The sequence below is a fragment of the Fistularia commersonii genome, chromosome 7, assembly GCF_037954325.1.
Source record: "Fistularia commersonii isolate RoL2024-O1a breed Wild chromosome 7, RoL_Fcom_v1.0, whole genome shotgun sequence".
Lineage (NCBI taxonomy): Eukaryota > Metazoa > Chordata > Actinopteri > Syngnathiformes > Fistulariidae > Fistularia > Fistularia commersonii.
This window is the reverse complement of record NC_141290.1, coordinates 17,332,642-17,343,430: the sequence shown is the minus strand read 5'-3', so window position 1 is coordinate 17,343,430 and position 10,789 is coordinate 17,332,642. Positions and strand designations below refer to the sequence as shown.

The 10,789-nt window shown below is 39.2% G+C and overlaps 1 protein-coding gene across 1 annotated transcript; it reads left to right on the top strand.

Annotated features, from left to right (window-relative positions):
• Nucleotides 1-4,579: 4,579 nt before the first annotated feature.
• Nucleotides 4,580-10,565, top strand: cyc1 (cytochrome c-1). Its single transcript, XM_086150142.1, has 7 exons — nt 4,580-4,703; nt 6,587-6,777; nt 7,752-7,878; nt 8,362-8,519; nt 8,975-9,135; nt 9,268-9,368; nt 9,732-10,565. Exons 1-7 carry the CDS (start codon nt 4,623-4,625, stop codon nt 9,837-9,839), a joined length of 927 nt encoding a protein of 308 aa, XP_086006268.1. The 5' UTR covers nt 4,580-4,622; the 3' UTR covers nt 9,840-10,565.
• Nucleotides 10,566-10,789: the final 224 nt, after the last annotated feature.

The window sequence follows — 10,789 nt, the reverse complement described above, 5'->3', positions numbered from 1 at the left end:
CCAGGTGGAATGGTGAGGCTACAGGAAGTGGAGATCAAGAAGTTGGAGGATTTCAGGGACTTGGATTTAACACTCCAGAGAAACAGAGAGTTTGGAAAGAGATAAAGAAATGGAATGAGTGGAGAAAAGTGTCAGAGGTACTATGAGATAGAAGATAAGCCACAATGAACGCAAAGGTGTACAAGACAATGGTGAGACCAGCAATGCTGTAAGGTCAAGAAGCAGTAACATTGATGAAAAGACAGGAGGCAGAGCTAGAGGTCGCAGAGATGAAGATGATGGGGTTCTCTTTGGGAGTGACCAGAATGGAAAGGATCGGGAACGAGTCCATCCGAGGAACAGCACATGTTACACGTTTTGGAGAGGTCAGAAAAGCCAGACTGAAATGGTTGGGTCATGTGCAGAGTAGGGATAGGGAATTTAATGGTTGAAGGATCCTGGAATTGGAGCTGCCAGGTAGAAGGTCTGGAGGAAGACCAAAGAGAAGATTTATGGATGTAGTGAGTGAGGATATGAAGGTAGTTGGTGTGACAGAAGAGGATACAGAGAATAGGGTTAGATGAAGATGGTTGATTCGCTGTGGCGACCCCTGAAGGGAAAAGCTGAAAGAAAAGAAGAACACAAAGTAGGCTCTGCTACTCTAGTTATTATCATTGTCACACCTGCAAAGGTATTTTGTGTGTTGTGTTTGTGTTCAAACTCCCAAAATATGAGATTTCAACATTGACTTGAAAGAACTCCTTGGACTCAGAGTATAAAACTCATGGAATACTAAAGAATATCAATTGCCTCAGCTGTCTGCATGCAAATGCTAATCTCGGTTCTTCTCGTTTTAATTACCCCAATCACATCTCTCAGTGGATCTGTACAAAAAAAAAAAAAAAACGCAATAATTTCAATGCCTGCTAAAAAGCTGATTTTCAATGTCGGGATACTCCAGCTGCACAGAATACACGAGATTGTCTGCTTCCCGGGATTCAGCATCATAATTTAAAAGATGGTTTTGCCTGTGACATTCAAAACAACCAATTGCTGTTTTCTGCACTGGAGAGCAATAAATAATACATATTAAAATATATGAATTCATAATGGTGGGAGAATGGAACTTAAAGAGAAACAGTCTGAATGTTAATTAAAGGCCAGATTTACTGGTGCGTCTCTCGACACCCAAGTCCGAGGACGTCTGTATGAAAGGAGAGAAAGCGGGGCATCTCTTTTCAGCCACCACATATTAATTCAAAAGCCATTTTGATGTTATCAACGACTGGAGGAAAACTTGACCAATGCTTTGTGTCCAGTAGGGACTTTCCTGACACACTTCCTCACATTACAACACAAACACAACTTGATCACAGCTCCACAGATGTTAGGGCTCACAGATTTCCAACCGGATCTAAGATAACATTGGATCTACAAACATTTATCCTGATTGATTTTGTTAACAAGCACCAAATTCTGTTTGAAATCTTTGAGTCTCATTCTCTTGTGGTGTCCAAAAGTCAGCCCCAACAGTCCATGATGACCACAAATGTGTCCGCAACTATGAATGCTTGAGGAATTTTGGAATTAGACAGTAAAGATCAAGGGATTTAACTATTATATTTCAATACCTGCTACATGTCACAACCACTTGCTCAGCAAGACCCTTAGATTAGATACATCTCCCTCGTTTCCAGAAGTTTCGCTCACGTTACCTTTGTTTCTTGCGAGACAGATAAAAGGGTCAACAGTTTTTACTTTTCCTGATTTGCTGTGTCTTCCTGCCTCCATGATTACCGTGGATAAAAGACAAGGTTGCTCATATGGAAATTGTACAGCACTTAGGTTTGAATCTGCAGTCTTATTTGAAGCATGTGGCTGTTCGGGTACCTGCCGCTGTGGCAGATTCAGCCTCAAGTCAAGCAAACATGACATTCAAAACTGTGAGCGATGAATTCTTTATTATCTACCTGCTGTCAAACAGCAAATGTCCATCTGCGGCTTCACTTCAATTTACTTCCCATCATTTAATGGCTTCCCCACTCGATTTCATTCACTTTGTACATGTATTAATATTTCAGGCTGGATGTTCTTTTATTATTTAGGTTGGGTTTTTTTTCATCCCTGTCTCATGTCTCAGTGGACGTTCTGTGGTCGCAGGTATGTTTCCCTGGTTTGTTCAGGGATTTTGGGAAGTCTTTCCACACTTCCGACATTTCAGGCTTCACATAAAGATTTGGACTTCTTTATTTTGTAAACGCCCAAATCTCAATTTAGCAGTGCAATTGAAAATATTAAATCAACAAATTACAAGAATTCTCCATCCACATTAAACAACCAATGATCTATTTAGACGCATATAATTGTGCCTTTTTACCATTACAACCTTTTCAGGTTGTTGTTTTTTTTTACATCCTTGTGAATCTTTCCTGTATATACATTATCTTATCTTATCTTATCTTATCTTATCTTATCTTATCTTATCTTATCTTATCTTGGAACATGCACAGCCTGTTATACACTGTCTTGGTTTACTATCCTGAGACTGCAGCACCTTCATGGAGGAAGGTTTGAACTTGTTTTTATCTATTTCCCACTGTGCAGGCCAAAATAACTTCAGACTGTTGTCTCATCTGTTTTCTTGAAATAAAATTGGTGGTCATGGTCATTTTTTTTTTCCATAATGTTCACCGGCAATACTTAATTCTTTACCTTCAATTTCCATCTACTCCTTCTCCATCATTTAAAAATTCAGAACATGTGCAACAAAAAAAATTAACTTCAGAAACTAAAATGTTGTGAGGGGGGGGTCTTAATCCACTTTAAAGTTTATTACTGTGTTTAAGTCTATTACTGTGTGATGGATGGATGGATGGATGGATGGATGGATGGATGGATGGATGGATGGATGGATAGATAGATAGATAGATAGATAGATAGATAGATAGATAGATAGATAGATAGATAGATAGATAGATAGCTAGATAGATAGATAGATAGATAGATAGATAGATAGATAGATAGATAGATAGATAGATAGATAGGGGATAATTGAATAATAATTTAACCTGGGGTATAATAATACCTGGGGAACCTGGGGAATAATAATTGAACCTGGTTGAACCAGGTTCAATAATTGAACCTGGGGTTCAATTATTATGCTTTGCTTCCATCTAGTGACAAACAGAAGTATAACATCTTTAATCGCGAGATCGGTGGATTTAAAAGTATTTTATGAATGGGGCAGTATTCAAGTAATGATGCCAAAAAATCCAGGAATAAAAGTTAATACCTTTTTTCACCTTACATAGAGTTATTCCATTTGATTCAAGCCATTCAAGGGAATATGGTTGTTTTTCGAGTTTCAAATTGCTCACGTCCACGTGTTGTTTGTCCCTGTTGGGGACCTCAAATATATAAGAACAAAATGATTAAAAATGTTGGAATCGAACCAGAGGCGTTTTCAAAGACGATTGCTTTACTTCCTGCGCCCCTACAAAAATATATCATATTATGAAAAACCCGCGTTAGGTTTCTAGCAATTCTAGTAAATGATGACGTGTTTAGCAACCTCAGCTTCAACGTTTAAATGCACATAATATGCCGTGAAGGACGGTGTATTTATGGACTTCGATGGCAGCATAAAGTTTCCATAATTAAAACAAAACAGACAAAGATGGAGATTTGTCTTTCACCTTGGTACGGGGATTTATTACGAAACAATGCGGTAAAAAACAGTTGTGTAAAGTCGAAGTTGTGTAAGTTGTAAAGTCAGCTATAATCTAGGGGGGTAGTGAGTTCCGGTTGGACGTATTGGCTAGTCTTCAAAATAAGAGCAGAGAATGGTAAAAAGGGGATGAAATAGGCAAAGAAATAATCATATCAAATGATTATTTTTTTGGTCTGCAATCTTCACATATGATTCATACGTCAAGGTTGCATACACCTAATGATGGATGTTTACAATTACAAATAAATACAGTTAAAGTGGCCTTCTTTATATGGTGTAATAAGAATAAGAATAAGAAGAAGAACAACTTTATTTATTCTGAAGGAAATCGTTGTGCCAGAGTTTCAAGTAAAACGTAACAATAATAAATAATTGTAGGAAATTGTATAAACGGTGTAAAAAAAAGGTGGGAAGAATAAGAAATACAAATAAAACTAAAAAGTGTCTCAGTAACAAGTCAAGGCTATAAAGTGTCTTAAGGTCTTAAGTACAAAGATTTTGAGATTCCCTGCGGCTGAAGGGAGAGGAATTAAAAAGTCTGATAGCCTCAGGTAGGAAATAGCAATTAAGATTGTGAAATTTGTTGGCTAAGTTCAGTAAAGTGATTCGAACATTTTTAACATGACATTAAAATCATAATATTAATGTGTTAATCTTTAGTGTTGAGGAAAATGCATATTCTCACAATACGCTGCATCAAAATAACACAATATCTACTTTTACACCTTTGTGTCCAGCCCTCGAATTTTTACATCTTTTTATGTTAATATGGCCTTTTGGTAAACAAAGTATTTGATATTACAGCTACCAATTCATACGCTGTTTTATTTTGAAATTCCAAGCGGTAGCTGAGACTGTGCAGCACTTTGGTTACCTGTCCGTTCGGCTGATCTTTCTCATACCCGCAGCGAGTATGGCGGCGTTACGAGTCGTGGTCCTTTCGGGGAGTGGGAGAGCCCTCCTCAACACTCCGAAGACCATCAAGCCCCCCAAGGTATAGTGTGTTTCGTCAAAGGCCTATTATACGAAGAATACGAATTCAAAGTTTTAGTGATTGACTTTATTGTGGGAACATTTAGCCAAAATGCTAACGTTAGCTTGGTGACTCCCAATGGGGTGAGACAAGGTCACTCGTGTAATCACATATATATGACGTAGACAATTACAGTGTAGTTACATTTTCAAATTATTTGATTTTTTTGTTATGATTGAAATGTAAAATAGTGAAAAAGTTGTAAGGGAGCGATGTGTCCTACATGGCAATGCAATGGACCATGCTAACGGCAAGTGTTACGCATCATGCTATGTCACCAAGCCGGTAAATGCCAATATCGCCATGGACAATCCTCCTGAATCAAAACAATAATGCTCTAGCGAACAAACTACTTACTAAATGTCTAATCGCGGCGTTGCGGTGTTTTCCATTTGTCTTTATTGTTAAAGTTTTCATTGTAGTTAGCTTGCTATCGGGTTAGCATCTCAAGGACTGTGAGGGCTTCCGGTGAAGAAAAGCCGCTATCGTGTGTTAACGTTTGAATCCTCTCCCCTGATATGTTATTTTCCCTAAGTAATGGAATAAACGGCTTTGACCTTAATCGGTGCATAATAAAAAAGAGTCGCCTACCCTTTTGCATCTTACAAAGTTCAATTCATCAAGGATATCAATGTTGGTCTTAAAGGGACAGTTCAATACCACTTATAAATAAACATTTGTCCATCACTTGCACTTTGTATAATTTTACCTGTACATTTTTTATAATGTTTGACTTCACTCAATTACATCGCTTGCGATTATAATCTTTGTACCTAGAAGTGACAAACAGTGTGTCTTTCTTGCATTTTCAGGGTCTCTCAGAATGACCCACAAACCCACTTACGTGTACTTTTCATTTTGACAGTTAAGGGAATAGTTTGTTCGAAATCCTCCAGGATGGTTTCAACCAGTCATGTGATCACTGCTGCCTATTTATGCAGGCTCAAGTGAAGGGCACTTCCAGAAGTACCACTAGAGTGCATGATATCAACAAAGACATTAGAAGGACATTTCATTTTAAGTTTATATGTAATATATACACCTATGTAGCCTTGTTGTTTAGAAGATTTATGGACGTAGTGAGAAAGGATATGAATAAAGTTGGTGTGAGAGAGGAGGATACAGAGAATAGGGTTAGATGGAGAGGGTTGATTCACTGTGGCGACCCCTGAACGGAAAAGCTGAAAGGAGAAGAAGATGTAGCCTTGTTGTTTGCTATGATTTGACAGTTGGATGGTAATCCTCACTGTTGTTAGGGTGATGTAACAGCATCATTAGCTCTGTATAACTTTTTTCTGACTTTTTATACCTGTGATGCCGATGTGGTCTTATCAGAGGTGGTTATCAAGAGAATTTTAGACATACTCTAAACTATGATCATATCAGCAAATATCCTACCTATTGAGTTGGCTAGCTGTAAAATGATGGTGATAAGATTTGTAATAAAACCATGTTTAGAAGTTTACAAATCAACAGTAAATTAGCATGAGATACTCAATAAATTTCCAGGACATTGTTATTTAATTATTAAAATTATTTCAAACTGTGGTTGGAAAATGTGTTAAATAGACAGAAATTTTTATAAAGGGCTTCTGTATGGAAAGTTGAGGTTCATTCTTAATCCTTTCTTTTAACTTTAGAAATTTTCAGAAGTGTTTTTCATTCAAATTAATTACTTGCAGGAGACAGTCAGTTTATTATCTAAGAAGATGTAATAAATTTACTTACTAAAATTATTATTGTGACAGTCACTGTTTTCCAACTCAACCTTGAAATTCTCACCTTTTGTCCTCATATCTGGGGGATGTGATGCATCTTTATCTTGTGCTCTGGTCACTTCACAGGCCAACATGTCCTTCGGCACTTTGCCTCGGAATAAAAAGGTAGCCCTGACGACGATGGGTGTCGTCACAGCCGGAGGCGCAGGTCTCGCCCTGATGCTGCATCAGTCCGTTAAAGCGTCAGACCTGGAGCTCCACCCTCCTAACTTCCCTTGGAGCCATGCTGGACCTCTGTCCTCCCTCGACCACGCAAGGTGGGCTGGATGCACAAGTTCACAGGAGTCAAGACCAATAACTATCATAAAGGGAATTAGAATCCTGTTTCACTAATTGCTTGTTACTGAATGATCAATGTTGGTACAGTCCTCCTCCAGCCTCCCAAAACACATTTAAGATTTGAAATGTAATATTTCACTTTTGCCTTTTTATTCATCCAAAACAAAGGCACTACACATCACTATTATGGCTTCGGTTTCCTGTCTGATAATATGCCCTCGCTTCTTTCATCTTGAATCGGTAACCTGTTGACATGGCTACCAGACAATTGTTCCTGCTATTGTATCAAAATAATACAATAACTCAACCATAAATTGTTTTCCATTGGAGGGATTTATTTTTCCAGTTAATCGTGTTATTGTAAGTGGCACTTCGGAAAATTGTTTTCTCTCAGGGATTCTCCTGTCATGCATGCTTCCATGTGCCTCCGAGACACAAATTTCCATTCCTGTCTGCAGCTTTTGTTTGGACTTTGTTTACCTATCATCAAAAATTCGATTGGAACATCATTTTTTTCCCCAAGATCAGCACACATCTATGACTGTCCTTCTTTGATTTGCAGTAAATTGAGATGAAATCTTTTGTTATTAACCACTGAAAAAAGTTTCTTCTGTAATTGTTGACATCACTCAAATTTGCAATCTCTTGCCCACTGAGAGTATTAAAAATAAACGTAAACATAAATCCTGTGTAATGTTGTTGAAGCCAGTATTGATCTAATCCTAAATATAACAATTTCAGGTCCATTCTCATAACCCTTCCTTCTAATTGAGTGTATATCTTTATTATCTCAACACTGACAAAGCTTGTATTCAGTTAATTATAAGAGAAGCCAAATTCTCACCAGTTTTATATGAAAGGTTCACTAATGCACATTTGATTTAATATACTTGTAATAGCATAGATGGCCACAGTTCTGAACTAAAGAATTTCTGCTTTGTCCTTTGCGCAGTATTCGCCGTGGATACCAGGTGTACAAGCAGGTTTGCTCAGCATGCCACAGTATGGAGTATCTGGCCTTCAGGAACCTGGTGGGAGTGTCACACACAGAAGAGGAGGCAAAGGCCATTGCTGAGGAGGTGAGGCTGGTTATATGGGTTTAAAATGAAGTATAATCTTGTCACATAAAAATGATTTCTGCCACAATCTGCTGCTACTTCTTGCTCCTCGTGAAAATGTCTGAGTCTGGTGTGTGATGTAGGTCTGGTTGTTGGATGGCGAAACGCCCCATAGCTCTACTCAATTACTCTTTCCATGAAATATAACAAAGGATTTATCTGTTTGTCAAATGATGGAAATTGGTGTTGACTCTCATTAAAGCACAGCGCGCAAGGTCAGCATGACTTCCAACCTTGATAAATGTGGAGAATCACAATTAATTCTCCAGTCAAGGATCAGAATCTTTGTCTTTGTCAGTCAGTACCCGATAGATATGAAGTGACTTTGTACTTCTGTTGTTAATAAGACGATAGATAATCAGTCTTTCCACAGTGGTGTGCAAAGGAGCCATATCAACTTTTGAATGTTTAGTTTTTCCCGCACTAATCATTTTCTGCATGCAGGTTGAAGTGGTGGATGGACCTGATGAGAGCGGAGAGATGTTCACCCGGCCAGGGAAGCTTTCAGACTACTTCCCGAAGCCCTACCCTAACCCTGAAGCTGCCCGGGTGGCCAACAACGGGGCCCTGCCCCCAGATCTCAGTTATATCGTCAATGCCAGGTAGTGCTCGTGCTAGAGACATCAAGCGCAAGAACACCTGCATCATGTAACCATTTCAACCCAAACAACACCTGTCTGCAGCCTTGTGACCTTGCCATTTCCGTCATAGGTCTATGTTTGAAAATGCTGACCGTAACGACCAATTCTTTTTTTCCTATCTTCTTCTAATCAATCTGTTTAAAAAATGGCCGAAATGACTGATCTATTTCTTCCTGGCCTCTTCTACTGAAACTGTGTTATTTTTATCAATTACAGATAGAAGCCTGCAGATGGCAATCAGGGTAAAATGTCAGTGTAATGGACAGCATTGACATTTTTATCAGGGTTATTATGTCCGTAACCTCCAGTTTAGAAGTCTTCACTTTCTTGTGTAAATGGTCCTGGAGAGCTCCGTCGGTAATGAGGAGTTTGGGGTTCAGTGTCATTGACCCCTTTTTTGTCCCTACTCCCCTCAGACATGGAGGAGAGGACTATGTCTTCAGCCTACTGACCGGTTACTGCGAGCCCCCCGCAGGAGTGTCAGTGAGAGAGGGTCTCTACTACAACCCTTACTTCCCTGGCCAGGCTATTGGCATGGCACCCCCTATCTACAATGAGGTGCTGGAGTACGAAGATGGTGAGTGCTGTCCGTGTGTCCTCAAAGACAAAATAGAGTCAAGAAGTCATTGTTTGGGGATCTAGGGTGTAAACTGTTGTTTTCATCTCGCAAGACCTGTTATGCTGACAGTCACGGTATTTGCGTCCATAGGAACCCCTGCCACCATGAGCCAGGTAGCTAAGGACGTGTGTACCTTCCTGAGGTGGGCTGCTGAGCCTGAACACGACCAGCGCAAACGAATGGGACTGAAGGTACCTTGACTCTTACCATCTAAGACACACCAGATTTTGGCTAATTGTTACTTCCTAATTGATTTTTTGCTAAATTATCATTACCTATATAACTTTTTGGTCATGTATTGCACATTTTGAGCCGGAATTTCTGGACAGTTGCTTCCTTATTTTGAGGAATTCTTAATTGATAATGTTGCTAATCTGTTCATGGACCCATTTGAGGAAAATATCCTCAAATGTATTTACTTTTAATTTATGTTTTGGTGAAATTCATGTTTCTCTCATGACCACATAGCTTTATCCTGAAGTGAAAAAAAGAGGCATCTGCTTAAGATGATCAATGTGAGTTGAGAAAATGTCCTGATTGTTTTCTCTCTTTAGCTTTTGATGGGCTCAGCCATCCTCATCCCCCTGTTGTACTACATGAAGAGACACAGGTGGTCTGTGCTGAAGAGCAGGAAGATCGCCTACAGGCCTCCCAAGCATTAATCTCACGCATATACGCATACACACTTACAACCACACGCCCTGGCCCTGAAGTGTTCTGATGTGGCTGCGTTCAATGACTCCACAACTCTCGCAGTGAACATATAGACACAGAACTGACAAACACATATGCCTTTCTATAGGGGTTTGATAAAATTGAATTAGGAGGAGGAGCAGAAAGCCTCCCTTGTATTCATTGGTACAGTAACAACAAATGTGTAAACAATGTTCCTAAATCTTGAATTTTGTGGTGCAAGTTTGTCATAGTTGTGGCGTTGTTTAACGCACCCTTCCTCAGAGTTCATTTGTTGTTGTTTTGGGTCACGGCCGGTAACAGTCGTCATCTTAAATTCACGTATCAGGCACTTTGCATCTCAGTGGACTGATGAGTTGAACAGCTGTCCATTTTTTTTAAGACATTCAATAAATACAGGAGTGCTGTGAAATGGTTGCCCAGCATCACAACATCCCAGATCTGATTCCATCCCTCCCTGTCCCCAGAAGAAAGCCACCGCAGTGGATCAAATGCAACCTCTGAACCTCAGTTTTACTGTATAAAATAAATTATCTTCAAGAAAAAAATTCTTTGTGGTGACTATTGTGTTGAGCAGCAGACATTGAATTTATTCACTTATCGTCTAATGACTGCTTCTATTCTCATATGTCCAAGATGAGGAATCTGGATCTACACTTTGTGTAAATATTTAATAAAGTGGTGAGCTGATCAAACTGCTTGTAGGTTTTCATTCTCCCTCACCAACACACACAAAACAATCTTAATGGTTTGGAGAGGTAATCTTTTGTCATGTTACTCCTTTTCCTATCAGCTACTCTCTTCAGTGGTCGCCATAACAAATCATCCTCCTCCATCTAACCTATTCTCTGTATCCTCTTCTCACACCAAGTATTTTAATGTCCTCTCTCCATCTGTAAGCCTCTGATCTTCCTCTAAG